Below are 22,149 nucleotides of genomic sequence, written 5' to 3'. Positions count from 1 at the left end.
AACCTGAGCAGTAAGTATTATTTGATCAAATACAGTTTTAAAAATTGTTTTATTTATTTTTATTCCTCAGACAAGACATCTGTGTAGATTCTACTTCAGCTGTGAGAGAGAACAAGCAACCTGAAGGTTTAGAATTAAAACAAGGTATGAATCAAATAGTTAATTTTTTATATTGTTTACATGAAGATTATAAGGATTTTACCACTAATAAATTTTCCGTATTCCAGCTGGCCCCCATTTTGCAGATAAGGGAACAGAATAATTTATTTGGTCCAAGATTAAAAGAATAAAGATCATAGTCTTTATTCCATGACTTCTTTAGCCACTGGAGTAGTTCTGTTAGTGATACTTGGTTGCAGTGCCACCAGAAAGCTGTTATCTTGAGTAGTTTTAATTTAGTGATCTCTACTATATATCATCAGCTGTAGGATATTAGAGATACATTAACTGGATAGCTTTGGGTTATATGTGGGGAAAAAACTTAATGGGGTGACTTTTTTTGTCTTTTCTGCAGAGGGACTTTGTTATTACTCCCTTCTTTATTTATTTTCTATAAATCATTAGTTTCTGACATTACCAGCCAGAACTGAAGTGGTGATTTGTAATTTATTTAAGCCAAATAGATCCGTAGGGTTGATCTTTCACATGTCTTTTTTGTTTCTTTCTCATTCTTGAAGGGAAAATTGAAAGTAAAATAAACTTTTATTAGTTACTCAAAGACCACCTCACATTTTTCCTCTGTCCTGATAAAATTACTTCATAGCAGTGAGAATCTGCTATAATCAAAATGATTGTTTTATTTATTATGTAAGCAACTAATCTTTGATTGGCTTAGAATAGTTTCTCTAAAACTTGAGTCAGAAGAACTTATTTGGTAGAGAGAAGTAGGTCATCAGTTTATTTAGGCAGAATTCCTTTTTTTACTTGTGGTCTGTTATTAATGCTTAATTGACAAAGTGATAACTAATTTTGTGATTCACTCCATGTGTATGTAGAGAGAACAAAATCAAGATTTTTCTGTACTTCCAATTTATGTACTCTGGGGTTTTACAAATATTTCTGATGGTTTCAAGACTTCCACTGTTTTTCAGAAGGCCTGTTGTGTTAGCCTCTTAAATAGACAAAAAAGATTTACAACTTTATATTCTGACTGCTACTGAGCACCCAGCAAAGACATAAAGTCAGATTCATAGTTTCATTTACATTTACTTGTCACATATAAATAAATGCTAAGCACACATCATCTTCATGGAACTCCTACACCTCCTGAGTAATTGGACAATTCTGCTATTCTATCTGACTGTTTCCATTCTTTGCATCTATTGAGGAGGCATTGTGGAGGGTATGCTATTAGATCATCTGTGGAGAGAAGAATGTCATGTAATTGACATGGTTGATTCCAGTTCCTGGGGAAAAAGAATGGAGACCTCATTGTACAAATTAGCCAGTGCTGTGTTTAAGGGAAGATGTTTTTCTGCTCTCATGTTCGGGTACTTGGAGCTCTTTAGAACTCGCTTCCCGGTGTCAAAAGCCTATTTTGGTGTGATTTTAAATGGTAACTTCAGTCATTTAAAAACCAGCCATGGAGGCAAAGAGGGAGAGAAAAAGAACTCAGATACCAGATACCACAAAGCTCGAGTCTTTATGCTCGGGAGCCAGTATACAACACTCTTAGGTTCTTATGTAGGCAATCAGAAACATCAAGAACACACTGTCATCAGTACGTGACAGCAGGTAGAGGTGAAGAAACATAAAATTAGAGCACAGCAGTACCATTATGCAGTACAGTTCATGTGCATGTTTTGAATGGTTAAATTAAGTTGCACTCTTTTTTTTAAGAAAAGGGGGAATAATAGGTAAAATCTTCTAGAAAAATGTCTACAAAATAGTTAAAATATAAAATGTTTTCTTGCATTATGGAATGAACGTAAGTTATCTAAAATATTCAATTATGTGGAACATCTTCTAGGTAAATATTAGTACAGCTAAAATCTGAATCAGAGAGTAAGTAACTTGGTTGGAGTTCTCCAAGAAGCTGAGGTATACCAAGAAATAGATATCCTAGTGGTCTCAATAGAGATTAGTGCCTTTTTAAAAATGAACTAATGTTGTCTATTTTTAATATGCAAAACTTGCAAAATTGATTTAATATTGTCTCTGACTTCTCTTGCAAAGCTAGCTGTTCTTGCCTACTTCAGTGAGCTCCATAAAAACAGAATATAATGCTCCTTGTGAATGTATTGTCGTTTTGTTTAATGGCTTGACCATTTAAGAAAATTCATGGAAGCTTATTTAGAATTAAAGTAACCCTTTGTTCAATAGACCAAAATATAAAGCAACAGTGAATTTTTTCTTTGCTCTTTCTGAATAAAGTTAGTCTTATTATGTGATCTATTCATAATATGTGATACTGACATGTTATTTAAATTACATGTTCAATTTTTTCAGTTTCTCAGCTTCTAAAATACTCAAATATTGAGAAATATTAACTGTGAATTAGTTAATTGAAATTTGCATTTTTTGCCTAGTTCTCATTTCATCCATCTTTTTGATAGGAAATATCATTTATGAAACAAGCTGTGCTGAAGATGAGTATCAGATCGTAGGCTAACTTCTACCACACTTTAATGATGGACTAATAGGTGAAGATCTTCCTTCGCTATGCAAACATTATTTAAATGTAAATACAATCTGTTGGTTGATTGATTGGTAAAATAGGAAGTCTTCTTTTGGGATTAGTTTCCTAGCTCATTTTTAGCCAGAGAGCAGCTGTATAAGAAACATCAGTTATAGTTTTGCTCTTTATCTTCAGCACAGCTGTGTTTGTGTACATGAGCACATATACCTGTACAAGCTTGAGATCTTTGATTAGTTTCCTGGAGGGTCTCAGGGCTTGTATTTTTGAAAAGGTTTAGCTAGGTTTTTAAAATAATAATTATTTTATTTTATTTAAGATTTCTTTATTTAAGAGAGAAAGAGCTCAAGAGAGTGTGAGCAGGGGGGCGTGGAGAGAGGGGCAGAAGGAGAGGAGGAGAGAGAATTTCAGGCAGACTCTATTCTGAGCCCAGAGCCTGATGCAGGGCTGGATCCCCCAACCCTGAGATCACAGCCCAAGCCGAAATCAAGTCTGTGGCTCAACCAACTGAACCACGCAGGTGCCCCTAAAATAATAAATATTTATGTAAATTTCCTAAATTGGTCATTTGTGCTATAGTTTTAAAAAATGAAAACTGTTGTTTGTTAGAGGTATTTAATTTGTAGAAAATATTTTTAAAATATCAGATCTCTGCTAACATTAATGAGTTCTCTTTGTGTATATATCTGTAAATAAATTTGCTTAAGATGCTCAGTAATATTTAAATAATGGTCTATATTTAAATTACTGCTCTAAGGTTTACAACCAGGTCTGTGTATAATTTTGCAAATTATTCTCCTTTGTAACTTAAGAATTTAGCTCTTAGTTTTGCATTTCTTCTTGGAAGTGGTTATGAGAAATTTTTTTTCAACTGTATATGAGAAGTAGCTAAGTCAAATTTGGATACTTAATTTGAAGAGGAGGTGAGGTTTTTAGCACTCACTTTAAATTATTTGAAAAGCTGTCAAGTGAAAGAGTGATTAGGCTTGTTCTATATTGCCTCAGAATAAAAATAGGGCCAGTAGATAGAGTTATCATTAGAATGATTTTGGTTCAATTTATTTATCTCAAATAATCATAAATACCAGAAAATGAATGGACTTCCTTCCTTATTGCTGAAGGGTGTTTGAACGCAGGTTACATAAACCACCACTTGGTGGCTCTGTTGTAGAGCAAATTGAAGCAGTGTTTGGCTCTTTGGCCTTGATCTTGAAGTTCCTTTCTAGCTGTCAGATTTCGTAAAGACCAGTGCCTAGTGCAGTGTCTGTATTTTCTCTTTCTTTATCTTTTTTATTCTATTAGAAAATTATTCTTCCTTTCTATTAGAGAAGGACATGCAAACATACATAAAATAAACACCAAATTTTGCTGTGGTTAGGTTCAAATTCTGCCACTGTTGTGTTTTTAAAAAAGTAATGTAGTTGCCTTATGTAGTTACATCTTGACCTTCCAGTTCATGAATAGTGTAGGATGAACAGCTTTAACAATCCACTTGTTAACAAGAGCTTCAAAAAGTTGAAAGGTAGACTTTTATAGGGGAAAATGTTTATCAGTGGTTAACCTGTATGATGGAAGTTTATTTTCTGTGGGCTTTTTTTTTTTTTTTTTGGCCTTTCAGACTGGTGGTCGCTGAGGTATAATAATACACACTTCCAGAGAATGCAGGAAAAAGAATACCAATATATCTGAAGAAAATAAATATATATAAACTTATGTATTTGTCTCTCCATTTTAAAATTTCTGATTCCATATATCATTGTATTAGTACACGCTAACTTATTGTAATATTATATATTATAAGTACAAATACATACTGGAGCAGGTACTTGAAAACATTTTCACTGATATGTTTATGTAAGTAATGAAATTGAGAAGCTACTTTTAGACTATTATAAAAATCAGTGATGGTTACAGCTTATTCACTTATTACTTCTAAAAATTAATTGTGATGGAAGAGATTTTTGCCAATATTTAGCAAAGGTATTAAATATAAAACTATATGAGACCGTTGGAATACTTACGGTGCAGGATAAATGGGAAACCTCAACCAATCTGTGCTCTTATTGCTGTTATTGTTACTGTTGTTCTAAGGTAATACTGCACTGTGAGAAGCACAGGTGAGTAAGTGGAGGGACTTGAATAAGATAGAATGAGGAAATGAATTGGCAGTTAAAAAGGAGTTGAGTTTTGCTGAAAAGAACTTCCTAGCCACAGCTGAAGGAATACATACAAGTTTTAAAAAGTTAAAAAGATAATGAGAAAAATGCCCTCATAGACTTCTGTTGCTTTGTGAAAGAAGAGAGAATGAGTATCATCAGTTAATTAAGCAACGTTTGCAGGAGTTTTATGTGTACATATTGCTGTAGAAGTCTCTGGATTGGCAAGTGAACTCTGTGCTTCCTCATTCTTTGAAAACCTAAATCGCAGGCACGAGTGTGAGAGAGCTGTGGGGAAACTGATAAAATTGTTTCAGGGTGTTTGGAGTTGGAAACAGAGAAGCAGATGTACAGCTGATTTGTTCTCAAAGTTCGGCTCTAATTTCTTTTTTTCTAGCCCTTGATTATCTCCTTGAGTGGCTCTAACAAACAAGTATTCACAGAATGCAGCTTCTTAACATGAGCTAACTTCCTTAAAGGATTCTTAGAAATTCATTCTGGGGAAATGACGTCCAGTTCAGCAGTCGGTGAAGTAAAAAGAGATTTGTGGTATAACCATCAGTGAGACTAAAGAATTTACATTTCTCTTCTCATTCCTTTGAGCTTTTTCACAAGTTATTACCAGCAATGACTCCAAACAGGATCCTCCCGCCTTTTCGTTTGTCTCTTTGTGTGTGTAGTAGTTGAACAAAAGGGTGAAAATTATGTTTTGTGTGGCAGATTAGCCCATACTGTTTCTTTTTTCTTTTTGAAGACTCCTCTGTTACATTTAATTGTGCAACTTTTCTGGATTAAAAAATAAACTGGCAAAGTTTTTGGATGCATAATGCTTTGTGTGTGTTTTGTCAAGAATGACATTATGAAGAATTTGATTTAGTATATGAGGAAAATGTTGGTTTCCATTTTTCTTTAAATTATACCCATTCTATCTTGTGATGTGTTTTATAGGATCCTAGACATAGTCTTAGGACAGCTGCTTTGGAGGTTAATGTAGTCCAAACCTTCGATAAATGTTTGGATCCCCTTTGGATTCACTGTGCTTTTCAGTAATTATGTTCTTGTCCAATTGATTAGCAGAAGTATCTCCTTATATAGAAGTACTCCTACAAAAGGAAAGATAGTAAACATTATGCTTGAAATCAGATTTTGTTACCAGTTTTTGAATTTTTTGCACATCCTATATCATAGTTTATTATTTATTTAGAAGTTTTGGTTGCAACATCGTATGTAGTATACAGTCTTTTGGATTGATTTCTTTCCCTTTGCAGTATGCATTTGAGGTTCTCCCATGTCTTTTTTGTGGCTTGATAGCTCATTTCTTTTTATTGCTGAATAATCTTCCATTGTATAGATTTACTGCAGTTTGCTTATCCATTCACCTATTAAAGGACATCTTCGTTCCTTCCAGATTTTAGCGCTCATGAATAAAGCTGCTGTAATCATTTTTATGCAGGTTTTTGTATGGATATAAGCTTTCAACTCTGGGTAAACACCCAGTTCGGTTTTGTAAGAAACTGCCAAGCTGTCCTTGAAAAAGCTGTACCATTTTACATCCTGCCATCAGTGAATGAGAATTTCTGTTGTTCCATATCCTGGCTAGCAGTTGGTGCTATCAGTGACTTGAATTTTGACTATTCTAATAGATGTGTGAATGGCATCGTATTGTTTTACTTTGCAGTACCCTGATGACCTATAATGCTGGGCATCTTCTCAGGGGCTTCTTTGCCATCTATGTATCTTCTTTGGTGACTTGTCTCTTCAGATCTTTTGCCCATTTCTTACTTGGGTTGTTTGTTTTCTAATTTTTGAGTTTTAAGTGTTCTGTTTATATTTTGGATACCAGTCCTTTAACCAGGTGTGTTTTGTGAATATTTTCTCCCAGTTTTTGTCTTCTCTTTTCCTTCTCTTAATAAATTTTTCATTTAGGGGCGCCTAGGTGGCTCAGTGGGTTAGCCTCTGCCTTCGGCTCAGGTCATGTTGTCAGGGTCCTGGGATCAAGCCCAGTATCAGGCTCTCTGCTCAGCGGGGAGCCTGCTTCCTCCTCCTCTCTCTCTGATGGCCTCTCTGCCTACTTGTGATCTCTCTCTGTCAAATAAATAAATAAAATCTTTTTGTTTGTTTGTTTGTTTTTTTAAATTTATTTATTTGTTAGAGAGCGCGAGTGAGCACAGGCAGACAGAGTGGTAGGCAGAGGCAGAGGCAGAGGGAGAAGCAGGCTCCCTGCTAAGCAAGGAGCCAGATGTGGGACTCGATCCCAGAACGCTGGGATCATGACCTGAGCCGAAGGCAGCCGCTCAACCAACTGAGCCCCCAAGGCGTCCCAAATAAAATCTTTTAAAAAAATAATTTTTCATTTAATACATACTTTTTAGCTATGTGTCTCCTATATATTTTATTTATTCAGGTGGGCTTAAAGGACCTACAAGAAGAAGATAAATTCCGTGTGAACCACCATTTTCATCCGTGATGCTTCAGTGGTCATTCTGATTCTGTTAAGATCTGGGAGGCACTATAGAATATTTCAATGTATAGATTTTTGTTTTCTTTTTTGAAATATACCTGGATTTGGATTTTGGTTCTACCACTTCAGTTGTGTGAACTATGGGGCAAGTTGCTTAAATTCTGTTCCTCAGTTTCATCATTTGTAAAATGGGAATAATAAATATGAGTGCCACTTAAGAAATTAAAGTCTTATTCAGTGGAAAAAAAAAAAACAAATATGAGTGCCTATTCCAGTATGTTGGCATAAGGATTAAATGAGTTAACCATATGTAAAGTGCTTTAGAGAAGAGAACAGTACATGGTAGATGCACAGTAAATATCAGCTCTTGTTATAATTACTTCTGCCGTGATTATTGTTGCCATTAGAATTTTCTGTTTCATCCCCTCAGTATCATTCTTGCTGTCTCTGATTGGTAAAAGGATCTCTATATTGAATCATAGGTGGCTGTTATGTAACTTCTGCTCATTTGTCCTTGTGTGTCCTTTGGATTATGGAAAATGAATTTAATATTTTTCTAAATGATGTTTGTTCAGATTTTGAAGTTGATCCCTTCTTCCAACAAGTGAATTGTAGTTTTGTGCTAGGCACCAGAAAGGTAAATAAAATATGGTCTGGCTTGGAAAAAACTTCTCTAGTAAAGGAAAATAGATGTGTAAATTAATTTTTCCTACCTACTTGTGTCTGGCCTTAAATTATAGTCCCTTTCTCTCCTCTTAAAATGGGGGAAATCTTTGTGTTGCTGAGACAGCCCCTCTATTTGTATAGTGAACACATTGGCTTTTGGTGCCTGCAGGTGTTTTTTTCTTTGTCCCTAATTTTTGCACCCCCACCCCCAACCCCACTGAACTATTGCCAACAGCTGTTTCACTGGTATTGCCGAATTCCTCCTTCCCTGACACTTTCTTCTCAGTCTCCTTTGTGTCATACTCTCCTCTACCTGATTTCTAAAGGGTAAGTGCCCCACCCACCACCTTTCTTTGGGATTTTTATCTTTAAAATTTTTTTTTAATTTTTAAATGATTGTTGTTTATTTGAGACAGAGAGTAAGCATGAGTTGGGAAAGGGTAGAGGGACAAGCAGACTTCCCACCGAGTGTGGAGCCTGATGTGGGGCTCCATTCCAGGACCCTGAGATCATGACCAGAGCCAAAGGCAGATGCTTAACCAACTGAGCCACCCAGGTGTCCCTGGACTTTCTTTTCTGCATCTTATGTAATTCTAAGACTGGCAACTACAAATTTATTTTAACCAGTTCAGAGCTGCTTTCCAACCCTTTATATCTAGCTTACTTATTAGATGTTCAGTAAGCATCTTAAAGTTACTGTGTTCCAGAGTAAATTCTAGATTGTTCCCTGATACCTTGGCAACAAAGAAGGAAACAATAACACTCCCCCTACAACCTTTGCTGCTCCTATAGTCTTCTCCATATCAGTAAATAGCAGTTGCATTCTTCTGAGTGTCCAGGCCAGGAATCTGGGAATCATTCTTGACTGCTGTCTTTCATCTCTGTCAACAAATTGTCGGCTCTACTTTTACAATATTCAGAATCCAACCACTTCTCACTTCTTCTTAGCCATAGTATTCTGATACCGAGTCTCACAACATGCTGATCCCTCTATTTCTACCTATGTCCCCCTGTAGTCTCTTCCGTACAGCAGTCTGAATGACCGTAAAAATTAAAATGAAAAATGGTCATGTCACTATTCTCATCAAAGCCTTCCCATAGCTTCCCATCTCAAAACAGAATATGAAGTCCTTCCTTCCTGTGGCTAGTACAAGCCATAAGTGATATGTTCTGTCACTTTCCCCCTTGGTCTTCTCCTCCTTCCTTCTCACTTCCTCTGGCACTACAAACACTGTTTCCAGGGACTTGACTTTTGCTATTCTCTCTGCCTGTGTGCTCCCCCCGCCGCAAGATAACCATGAGTCTTACGTGTATCATTTAGATCCTGATCAGATGTTACCTTCTCTGTCTAAACTAATTAAAACTACTTTTTTTCACAGCTCATTAACCTCTTAAGAAACCTAGAATTTTACTGAGCATCGATGTCAGTACTGCATCTCAGCACTGTCCTGTAATTTTATAGAAGTTACCTTTTTGTGAACATAGAACTATGATGCTCTGTCATGTGTCTAGTTCACAGCATATCTTAAAATATAAATGTGAATCTGTCATGTGCGACTATAAATTTTAGTGCCTGTCATGCAGTTTGTTCAGATCTGAAAATTAAACTCACATCAGTGATGGACTCTTACTTAAGTCAGCTACTTGTTCTTTAAGATCAAATGTCTCTAAATTAATGAAGCCTTCCCTAACCTACTTGTGCTCACCTCACCTCTTCTCTCTTACTAAATATCACCTAGTTCCTACCACTGTTGCCTGTTTAATTACTTACCTGATCCATTGTAAAGACTGGCAAGAGGTCCCTGTTCTTTTTCTCGTAGAATGGTTATGGTTTCAGAAGCAATAATTCTGGATACTATCCTTTTACATATTCTCACGTGTGTGTTTTATGCTGTTAGGCTCACATACTTCTGTACTGAGTTTATTTCTAGCACCTGTCTTTCCATTCTGTCCCTTACACTTGGAATTTCTTCTTCTGTCAACATCACCTAATAGATTCTAAGACCTACTTCATATCCCACGCCTATGAAGATCTCCTTGACTTTTCCCTATTGCCTTTTATACTCTGAAATTCTGGCATACTTTATATTTGCACAGTTTAGTACTTTATCATGTCCATATTTTAAGCAAACATAAGTACTATAAAGGCAAAAATCTATGCCTTCATCATGCTGCATATATTTAGTTTATCCTACCTGTAGCATTTTGTAAGGCCTATCTCTTCTGTGACCTTTACAGCACTATTGTGGTGTAGATAATGGATACTAAGTGAATATTTATTGATTCTTGGATAATCTCTGAATTTTTCATTCACAGAAGTTAGGTTTACAGGCTATTTGGATGCTCAGTTATCCAGAAAGTCAGTGTCTGGTTGGTAGACTACTAGACAGTTCTTCTTTATTAAATTGTTCGCATTTTCTTTTTTATGTCAGTAACAGATAGTGTCATGATTAATTTTTGAATATGGTGGTTAACACCATACACTTAAATTTAAATCAGTAGTTTAAAACACTGCATGAAGGAATAGCCAAGTTCTGTCAGTTTTGCTAAGAGGAAGGTTAAAGTCCTCTATAAAAATTACTTTTATATATTTTTAAAAAGCAGCTCTTTCTTTTTCAGAAAATAAAGTTTTGGTTTCTTGAAAAGGCTAGAACTCACTAAAACTTACAAGTTGAGTTTCTACAGTTAGAATACTATAGATTTGTATTCCTTATAACTTAAAATTTAGTAAAACCAAAGTTTTTTGTTGTCTCAGAAAAGAAATTCCTGGAGGCATAGCATTGCTGTCCAGTGAGCTATGGACTTTGTTACTAATGAGATTCTAGCAGGTTGATAACCCTGGAAGCCTTAGAGAGTTGAAATTGTAGAAGGAAGGACCTAGGACCTAGAGTGAAATGTGCTGTTCTAAATGGCATAACCACGAATGTGATCAACTTAAAATGAGATGAGAAAAACTAAAAGTGAAAACAAAGCAAAATAGTATAACTCTTTTGGTAACCAGCTCTATTTCTAATAGGAGTATTGGATTTTGGATTTTCTTGTGTTCTCTTCTAGGAGATATATATATATATATATATATTTTTTAGATAATGTGAAAAATGTTATTTTAGGTTTCTGAATAGCAATCAACTCTTTAAAAAACGTTTTATTTTGGAAACTTTAAAACAAAAATAAGAAAAAAATAGGAGCATTAACTTCCATGTACTCCCTTCCATCTTCAGTTATTTACCTATGACTAATTTTTTATCCATACCACTACCTGCTTCATATTGCTAGATTGCTTTAAAGCAAATTTTGAACATCTTTTCAGTTCATCTGTAAATATTTCAGTATGTTAGAATCTCAAAAATTAGAGATTTCTTTTTAAGGATGATCATAATGCCTTAAAAAGCTAACATTGCTTAATATCAGTTATTCAGAAACTGTTCAGATATAACATATTACTCATTGGTTAGTATTGCGATATTAAGATTGATGGATTGGTACACCTAATGGTTTTGTCACCCTACCACCTAATGGTTTTAGTAGCTATTACTGTTGACCGATTATTTCATTAAGGGTTACAGAACAGTGGTATTTTTTTTAATTTTTATTTTTATTTATTTATTTTTTAAAGATTTTATTTATTTATTTGACAGAGATCACAAGTAGGCAGAGAGGCAGGCAGAGAGAGAGGGAGGAGGAAGCAGGCTCCCTGCTGAGCAGAGAGCCCGATGGCAGGGCTCGATCCCAGGACCCCGAGATCATGACCTGAGCTGAAGGCAGAGGCTTTAACCCACTGAGCCACCGAGGCGCCCCGAACAGTGGTATTTTTAATCCTTAGATATCCAGTGTTCAAATTTCTCTGGTTGTCTTTATATATGTTATATATATATAATTTTTTTTTTAATGGAGAGAGGGGGATGGGTAGGGGGCTGAGGCATAGGGGGAGAGTATCCCAAGCAGGCTCGACGCCCACCATGTAGCCTGACTTGGGTCTCAATCGATCTTAGGACCCTGAGATCATGACCTGAGCTGATAATCAAGAGTTGGATGCTTAACTAACTGAGCAATCCAGGCACCCCTGTCTTAGAATATTTTTTAAACTATATTTGTATGAATGGAGATCCAGATTAAGTTCCCTACGTTACAATTGGTTAATACTAAGTTTCTTTTTCATCTGTATGCTTGTCCTTCCCATCCCACCTTCCTTTACCTCCCTCTCTTTGCAGTTTATTTCTTGAAGAAACTGGGTTGTCAGATTTTCTCAGTTTAAATTTTGCTGATTGCATCTCATTGTTTTATTTAATATTTTTCTGTAAATTGGTAGTTAGGTATAGAGGCTTAATCAGGTTCATGTTCAATTTTTTTACAATATTTTAGAACCAATGTTGTGTCCTTGAGGCACATAATACACCATTACTTCTCTTTTTTGTGCTCATGTTCCTAGCCATTGTGATATCTTGTCCACAGTGGCTGATAGGAATTCTCTTTATTTCTTGAGGCTGGCGTTGTTAGTAATCTAGTTTTTTTCCTCTGGGAATTTTTAGTAATTTTTTTTACCCCAGAGTTCTGATTTTTTATAGGATGTGTCTCAGGTATGATACACTGCAGTTGGCAAGCCTTTTCAATGTGAAGATCTTCACCTCAGATCACTTTTTCCTCATATTTCTTTATTTTCCCTCTCCACTGTCTCTTGTTGTTGTTGTTGTTTTCTGACTTACTCTATCACTTTATTCAATTTGATATGGTAACATATCAAATCACATTGATCAGTCTTTGTGAAAGCATCCTGCTACTGTCTTTTTATCCTGGCTTTATTTTTCTTTATAATACCTGATAAGTAATTATAGTCCCCCATGACTTAAATATAATGCAGGGACTTTTTTTATTCACTGCTGTTTCCTTAATGTTTAAAACAGTGTCTTCTACATGGTAGGTTTTCAATAATTGCTGAGTTAATTATATTAGGTTGTTGGACTCGGGCAATTCATCTTGATCTCTTAAATTTTATAGCATATTTTAAATATATTTTTATTTCTTCTCTACATTTAGAGTGTTTCTTTTCTTCCACTATCTTCCAGCAACCACTGAATGTTTGCTGTTGATAACTGTATTTTTAAATTATAATGTTCCTTGTTCTCTGGTCTTCTTTCACTATACCATGTATTTATGTAATAATTGCAGGGTCCCCTTTGTTCTCTCTCAGGATACTAAGTAGACTTCTCCACCCTTCCTTCTCCCCCATTAGATTATCTTCTGATCCCTAAATTTTCTTTATTCTTCCTTTGTTCATCTTGGTTCCTTATTTATTGTAGCTGGGTTTTTCTGGAAGCTAGTTTGGGTTACATCAGTAGCTCCTTAGATATATTTCTCTAGGAGAGCCTTTTGATTTAAATGGATGAGGTGGGCCTCCTAGTAGAGTGCTTGGGTCTGTGGCAGAGGGGAAGGGTAAATAGGAAGGGTTTAGTTGACTCAATTATTCTGAATGGATTTAATTTAATTATCTTGCTGTATGTTTCATAGCCAGCTCTTCCTTGCTTCCAAAACTCTCTAAGAAAGAATTCTACTTATTGTTGTGTCTTTGGCTGTGGTTTGGCTTTGGTTTTATTTTTCTACCAATTTCATCCTGCTTGCTTACATTTTGTAAAAATCTGGAAAAATGTCTTTTTAGATGATACCCTTTTTTGCTTTCATTTTTTCTTTTTAAACTTTGTACCAGGCTATTTTCTTGGAAATGGTTGAAGAAATACGTATGTTCTTAGAGCAAAATTGGAAAACTCATTTTCTTCCTCTTCCTCTACAACTTTAACTTCCCACTCTGGAAGTAACCACAATTAATAATTTACTTATATTATTTTTAACATAAATATGATTATCACTCATTAGCTTACTCTGTTGACTTGATCATGTCTTGATCATTTTTCCACCTTACGAATTTATTAAACTTTGTCCAGATGTATAAAATTCCTCTTTTTACTAATGAGTTAAAAGCAATATTGTTTTAACCTCTAGTTCTTGATTAGAAATTAAGTTTAACGTTTTTAAAATATTTTATTTATTTATGTCAGAGAGAGAGAGCACAAGCAGGGGGAGCGGCAGGCAGAGCAGGCAGAGGGAGAAACAGGCTTCCTGCTGAGCAAGGAGCCCAATGGGGCACTGGATCCCGGGACCCTGAGGTCATGACCTGAGCCAAAGGCATATGCTTAACTGACTGAGCCACCCAGGTGTCCCGAGTTGAGCATTTTTTAATGTATTTTTTGATGCTTTATATTTCATATTTTGTGAAATGCTTGACTTGTTTCTACCCTTTGCCCATGTTTTTAGTTATTTCTTAATGATACCTAGACATTGTATGTATTCTTATATTTGCCATGAAAATACGTATTTCATTAATATTTGCTTGTAGAGTACCTCTGTCTTGTTTTATTTATGGTATTTTATTTTTTTTCCTCAGGAATCTTACTATTTATTTAGCTAAATTTGTTGATTTTTTTTTTCCCTTATGGATTCTCCATTTTATGTTTTACTTAGGTAGGACTGATACTAGTTTTATCTTCAGTTGCTTTACAGTTTTTATGCTGTTATTGTATTTTTAAGTATCTGTCCTCTGTCACTTCGTGGTTCGTGGTAGGGAAGGGAATTAGATATGTGTGCTTAATTTGCCATCTTCAGCATGAATTCAGACAGATATTTAATTATTCCATGTTCTAGGGTTTGTCTCCTGGTTTAATTTAATAAATCACTATCAAGGAGTTTCACAAGCATGCAGTCATTCATAACATTAGATATGCTTCCATTTTATGCATTAAAACTATTCTAAATTGAATTAGTAGCAAGTAAAATATAGGCTCTCTTGAGGCTTAAATATGCTAGCATAACTTAAAAATTCTTTTGAAACTTTATCCCTCAAAATCTTTATGATTAGTAATCCTTGTATGTTTGTGTACTTCCAGTTGGGTTTTTAAAACTTTTATTTTAACAAAAAGCAAACCTAAGACAACACACACACACACACACACACACACATATTTAAAGTTTTTATTTTAACAAAAAGCAAACTTGGGATGTGTGTGCCCACTCATGCGTGCATGCAAAATGGCGGTGTGAAGGACAGAACATGGTATTTTAAGGATTTTGAATGAAACATTTGGGGCAAAGTTACTTTTTCAGAAAGAGTGTACAAGTGTCACCCCTTCCATTTTGAGGGTTGTACTCGGTAAGAAAAAACTTTATAATTTTCTAATACTAAGGATGAGGTGAATTATCTTCAGAAGCATAGTCGTGTGTTTGCAAATGATGCTTTAAAAAACAAGTCAGTAAGATGATGAAAATTAAGGAATAGTGAAAAGACTTGAAGTTTGATCCTTGGTCTTCAGATAATTTGTCATGTTACATTGTACGAGTCACTTGACTTCTTTTCACAGGTGTGAAATGAAGTGCTTATGCTAAGTTATTTCAGATACACATTGGATAAAGCTTTGGCCCATGGTGCAAGTGTGGTGGCCAGATGGAATCTGTGAATACATTCACCAATACTGTGTTATAGAGAACTCAGTCACGTAGACTTTGGATAATTTTTTTTTAAGATTTTATTTTTAAGTAATTTCTACATCCAGCATGGGGCTTGAATTTGTAACTCTGAAATCAAGAGCTGTGTGCTCTACTGACTGAGCCAGACAAGCACCCCAACCTTCAGTAATTTTAAATGTAAACGGAGAATGCCAAAATTATGTAGCACTATTTCTTCACTCATAGGATATGTATAGCTGTTTAAAATAAAAGAAATAAAGCAAAGCCCACATTCTGCCCACTAAAAAGTTGGAAACAAACCCAAAGAATATATAGATTAAAAAAAAAATTCTTGTCAAGATTTACCTCTTGGGGTGCCTGGGTGGCTCAGTGGGTTAAAGCCTCTGCCTTTGACTCAGGTCATGATCTGGGGGTCCTGGGATTGAGCCCCGCATCAGGCTCTCTGCTCAGCGGGGAGCCTGCTTCCCCCTCTCTCCTGCCTGCCTCTCTGCCTACTGTGATCTCTCTCTCTTTCAAATACATTAAAAAAAAAAAAAAAAGATTTACCTCTTGACAAGTGCTATAAACATTTTGATCCTGAATCTCTGGTGCTGGTAACTTTATAAATAAGGATTTTACTATTACAGGCTCAGGGCAGAAGAGCTTTTTAGCTGTGTGGTTGCTTCTTAAGCTTATAGGCTTAAAAAATTATCTAAATTAGGTCAGAATACATGTAGCTCAGTGGTTCTTAGCTGTTTGAAGTGTTTAGAAAAACACAAAAATAAGAGGAACATAATGTACATTCCATTAAAAAATATTTATACACATACCTATATATTCCTCTATTCTTTTGGTAGAAAGTATAGGCTGATGGTATATGACAGTGATATTTAGCTAGAAGATTTGCCATGTATGTCTTAAGGATATACTAGTGTAGGTTCTCCACTTATTTAATAAAAATTTCTCTAAGATTTGCTGTTACTTATTTACACACATATATATTCAAAGCAAATTAATTTCATAATAGTATAGCTACGTCAAAAGTTGTGATTTAGCATATAAGGGATTCCATAGTTGTATCATTACATACTGAACCCTGGACCCAAGATAATAAATGAGCTTCAGTTATATTGCCTGGACGTTGTAAATGTAGTCCCTTTTTCTAGAAAATCTGGTATCAAAAAGGCCGGGGTGCCTGGCTGACTCAGTCGGTAAAGTATATGACTCTTCATCTCAGGGTTGTTTGAACCCCATGTTGGGTATAGAGATTGCTTAAAATAAAATATTAAATAAAAAAAGATTATTGAGTGAAAAAAATTAAGTAGAGCATGCTTTACTGACATGTTACTTATCTTTCGTTGGCTACAGCTATCATCAGTAGAAAATTCTTTTAGCTTATTATCCAAGTGATGAATGTATTAAATGAAAGATAAGTGGTAACCATATCTTGGGAGAAAAGGAAAATAAAGTATTGCCATTTTATAAACTTTTTTATAGACTTAACTTACTATAACACTAGACCTTGTACTTTAGAGATATCCTAGGACAATTTGCCCTGACTTTTACAGGAGAGAAATTCTGGGAAGGTAAAAGATTTGCCCCAAATCACATACTTAATAGCAGAGTAAGGTTTAGAACTCAGGTATCCCAACTTTGAGGCTCCTCAGTTCCCACCCATCATTAATTATAATTCTTCTGCTCTTAATTCATTATCAGGCAGTGACTTCTAGTTCAGAAAACAAATCAGTTTTTCAAAAATTTGTTTTAAAGTCTTTTAAACAGACTGCAGATTTTCACTCAGAATCAGTAGTACAGATTTAGAATTTTAAAGAAGGCTAAGCATGCATTTTGAGACTATGAACAACTTAGCGCTTCATTTCTTAATTTGTTTTTGTCTCAAATTGCAGTACTTAGGTAAAGCATTATTTCTTTACACAAAAGGCTATATTCTTTGTTTTTGTAGCTGTTTGGAGATATGTGTTGCTTTGATACATAAAATATTCTTTTGCATCAAATAATTAAAATTGCAACCTTTTTTTATAAGTTCTATTTGTAGGCCCAAATATAATTTATTGATTCATTTTTCCACACTAATTTTGGAATAGGGAGTAGTTTTTTAATTATTAGGTTGTAGGAGGGAGGATCAGTCAGGGTCAGTAAATTGTTATTACAAAACTAGTGGAGTAGAATTGTTTATGGCCTTCCCTATACATTAAATTATCAGAATTTTCCATCTGTCAGTAAGTTTTTTCTTGTATAAGACTAACAAAGCTAACATTTGGGGAGTCATGGCTTTAAAAAAACATATTAGGAATTTAAAAGAAAAATAAATTAGAGGTAGAAACGAACACCCAAAGTATAGATGACACCTAGACTTACGTAATGTCTAAAGCCAAGGTAGTTGAGGGTTATAATCTGTGTCTATATTCAAGGCTTTAGTATCAGTTATAGAAGTTTTATAACAAAATGCATTTTTAATAATTGTAGTTTACTAACTTTATTAATTAAAATCCTCTTGATGAAAACTTACTTTATCTTAGCAAATGGACTTAGGCATTCTCCTTTAATTTATTGATTTAGAACAAAGTGTTTGAAAAAACATGAAAAGATTTAGGATAATTGCAATGCACATGGTGTCCAGCTTGCCAATGATATTTTTCCTTTTTTGTAGTTTATAAAGCAAAGTATTTTAAGCTCCTCCTAGGATGGAATTTTACTTTTTCATTAATAAGCAATGTTTTACTGAGTTTCCAACATCAGCTTTCATTTTGTAATATAGAAACTTCCTGTGGTATAAAGTGTTGGGACATTTTAATTAGGAAAAGAGATCATGGAACTCCATGAGATGGTATAAATTTTCCAGTGCTTCCATGTTCTACTAAATCAGAATGAAAAATACATTAAAATTATCTTAAGTTATATCTACTTTCAAAGTTGAGTCAAGAGAAAAGGGGATGGGATAGAGATTATGGAATGTGTTTGGGACTCCATGGTGGGAGGTGGGATCAAAGAAGCCTTTTAATCATAAATAGAAAGGAAATTTTGACGAGGGCATTTAGGTTACATGGTTCTTTCCCCTTTTTTGTTTGTTACAGGCAAAGGGGAAGATAGTGATGTACTCAGTATAAATGCAGATGCTTATGACAGCGACATAGAAGGCCCATGCAACGAAGAAGCTGCTGCTCCTGAGGTCCCAGAAAATACAGTCCAAAGTGAAGCTGGTCAGATAGATGACCTGGAGAAAGACATTGAGAAAAGTGTGAATGAGATTCTGGGACTAGCAGAGTCTAGCCCAAAGGAACCCAAAGCAGCCACCCTGACTGTTCCTCCACCAGAAGATGTTCAGCCTTCTGCACAGCAGCTGGAGCTGCTAGAACTTGAGATGAGGGCAAGAGCTATTAAAGCCCTAATGAAAGCTGGTGATATAAAAAAGCCAGCCTAGTTATTTAACTTGAGTCTGAGTTCTAGGTGTGTTTGAGCAAAGACACATCGTATAATTTTGTATATGACATTTATTTTGAGTCTTATGTGATATTTCTCATGTAATCCTTATTAGATAAACTCATCTTAGGCCTGACATACCTGTGGTGTTTTTGGTTGTTGTTACTTTTATGTATGTGTTACAGCTTTATGAATTCATGGCAAATATCATTGGATAACCTGGATACTTTGTTAGATGAGCATTTAGCTGTGTCTGCAAATTAATATCTGAAAACCCATTAGCAAAGAGTCGCTGTATTTTTTCCTTCATTTTTAAGTGTTTTGGCATCAAACCTAAACTCTTAAGAAAGATTGATCAAGCATGTTGCTCTTAAGGCTACCTGTATTTTGTGATAGAATATTAAATTATTGCTTCTAGATTTGTTAACAATTTAAGAAATTTAGTCATGCTTATATGCACTTTTAAAATAAGTCTGTCTTGAAGACACCTTCTGTGGGTGTGAATTTACTGGTAAAGATGGAGTAACATTTATTGTTGTAAGGCTTAGAGGTCTGATATGGCTGAGAAAAATGTTTTTTATAAAAGAAAAAAAAGGACTTAAGGTCATTTTTAAAAATGTAGAAGTAATTGCCCAACTTTAATTACAGCAGACAAACCATTCTAACAGGTATTTGATATTATTGGACACTTTGTTCAAGTTTTTTTCTTCAGTACAAAGGGAACATATTTTCTTTTACATTCCAAGCTATTAGGAAAAGAATATTTTATTGTACAGGCTTTTATCTCATGTTTTTGCTTGAAGATTTGATGTGCTATAATTCCATGAATTAAAAATAATAAAGACTATCATTCTGGATCTGAAGACTTTTGATACGTTTCCAAAAGCAAAATTAATTTCAGAAAGCTTTGATAATCAATGTTATAATTAATCTAATTTTGTATTGTTTTTGTAAATAAATTAACATCCTACACAATAACAGATTTTTTTTGCCCCATGACTAATTGTAGTTGTTTGATACCAAAATAAATTTAGGTAAAGACTCTTAAAATAATTTTTTTTCTAAAATATAAATCTAAAACCACTGTTTTTATACTTGCTAACAAATATACTATATTTGTAAACCATGCTCTACTAATATTGTATGAGGATTTTCCTCATACATAAAACTTGCTGGGATTGAGTTTTATTAGCTGGCTTAATTATATGTAAATTTTAGAGAGTTTCTTGTGGAAATAGAGAGTGCTTATGAAACCTTAGAACTGCAGAGTTACAGATTTTATTTTTTTGTTGTTTCTGAACATGCCTTTAAATAATCCTGTTTTCACCCCCGCCCCCGGGATCTTTCTAATGTAGCACAGGCCAATATCATCATCATTTGAAGTATTTCTCTTAGGCTGGTAAATGCGCATATGTCTGAATAGTGAGTTCTGCTTCAAGATGAAGAAGCATTGGTTATGGCAAAAGAATTTTTTTATTCCAACTGAAAGTTAAAATAGCAAAGTAGTACGTAACAAACTCTATTGCTGCTTACTAGTTATAAAATGTAGTAGATCACATTTGTGTGATTAAACATACAGCAGCAGACAAGGGTCTGAGTGCTTTGTAGCTGCCTGGTTACCACCATCAGGAAGCATTGTGTGTATGCTCTGTTCACTGTGCAGAATGGTCTAGAGGATGTTTTACTAGAGTGGTACCTGTGAGGTAGAATGAGCTGAATGAAGGAAGCCACTTAGCTTCCTACCTTGGAAAATCAGCTCTTCTTTCTACTCCTTTTTTTTCTTAATGTTGAAAGACACAAGAGCTTTTTGAAAAATGAATTACTTTGGAGAATAGGAATATGTTTGTTTTAGGAAAGCGTAAATAATGGGAGAATACCATATATTGATCTAATGTTGCCATTTAAATTGTTAGCTCACAGGTATTTATTAAATACCTCTGAGGTGTTAGTTTTGTTCAGAGTCTCAAACTCAGGGATGTTACAGTATAGATTTTAGCACAGAATAGACTGAGTAGGGGCTCCTGGGTGGCTCAGTCATTAAGTGTCTGCCATAGGCTCAGGTCATGATCCCAGTGTCCTAGGATCAAGCCCCACATTGGGCTCCCTGTTTAGCGGGAAGCCTGTTTCTCCCTCTCCACTCCTCCTGCTGTGTTCCTCTCTCACTGTCTCTCTCTGTCAAATACATAAAATCTCAAAAAAAAAAAATAGACTGACTTATAAAGATAGAGGTGCTACTGCTTTTTATGTTCCTCCCTTTTGCCAAAGTAAGGAGAATTTTTATGTAATGTGTAATTAGTAAATTAAAAGATCAAAAAAGGTTTTGGTAGCCTTATTTTTTTATTCAAATTGAAGTAATCCTGGTATTTGATGAGGAACTTAACCCAAACTTGACTCATAGGTGGTAACTGATAATAACAGGTCCTCTGCATTAGGCCTTGGGCCACTTTTTGATGTTCCTTCTAATTCACACACTCAGTTTTATCTTAAAAACCTATTCCACCAGGTAGCCAGTGTAACATACTAATTATGAAAAATCTGAACACCCAAATCCTTTTGATGAACGCCATCAATTCCTTTAAACTATCAGGCAGTATATTTTTTCCTTATAAATTTTGTTGCCAAAACCTACTTTTAGCAAATTATTAGATTCTAGGGCATGATTAGCTGAGTAAAGTTTTCTGAATCATTTGAACAGTAATACAAATTGCAAGAAAATAAACATTTCAATGCTATTTTCAAGGTAGATAAAGAAGGAGTGAACCTACAATTCGGGCCAAATAAAGTTGGCAGCCTAAAAATTTCAAAAATTCTCAGTTCTATTCCATCATGAAAAGTAGGAAAAGAATTTAGTTACAGACATTCTTTCTTTATTATACCTGTTTAATCCATAACTAAAACACCAATATGCTTTAACTTAAAACTATTAGTTTTTTTATATTTTTCTTTTTTTTGTTTGTGGTAGGGGACAGGTTACTTGCATGTTTTAATGTTAGTCTTTCCCTATCAAATGCCTTTTTTGAACATTTCCAGTCAATGAAATAAGGCATAATGGCATATGTAGTTTTTCTATGTAATGTCCTTGTTGGATTTGCAGTTGCCTCTCTACATTTTCTTACAAGTAGATTCCCTTTCTAAAATTAAAAAAATGGTAATGAATATTATCAATAGGAATGCAAATACATTTGCTTGATAATTAATCATTATCTAAAAATGCATTGTGATCAAATGAAAAGCCTAGGAGTTAAAGAGCAGAGGGTTCTGATTCTGCAGGAAGCAGCTGTGTAACCCTGGAAAGTAAC

The 22,149-nt window shown here is 34.7% G+C and overlaps 1 protein-coding gene across 2 annotated transcripts in view; it reads left to right on the top strand.

The window, feature by feature from the left end:
• Positions 1-22,149, top strand: part of CAAP1 (caspase activity and apoptosis inhibitor 1) — an 84,518-nt gene that overhangs the window by 26,718 nt on the left and 35,651 nt on the right. The window contains exons 5-6 of one of the 2 annotated variants that reach the window (XM_080819446.1): positions 71-144; positions 18,505-21,037. In XM_080819446.1, coding sequence (XP_080675572.1) covers positions 71-144; positions 18,505-18,851 — 421 coding nt within the window. In that variant the 3' untranslated portion in view covers positions 18,852-21,037. Of the gene's footprint in view, positions 1-70; positions 145-18,504; positions 21,038-22,149 lie in introns of those variants that run through there. The other variant, XR_013967701.1, reaches the window with a different exon arrangement.

Source organism: Martes martes (assembly GCF_963455335.1).
Source record: "Martes martes genome assembly, chromosome: 12".
NCBI classification, from domain to species: Eukaryota; Metazoa; Chordata; class Mammalia; order Carnivora; family Mustelidae; genus Martes; species Martes martes.
This window is presented reverse-complemented; position numbering and strand designations above follow the sequence as displayed.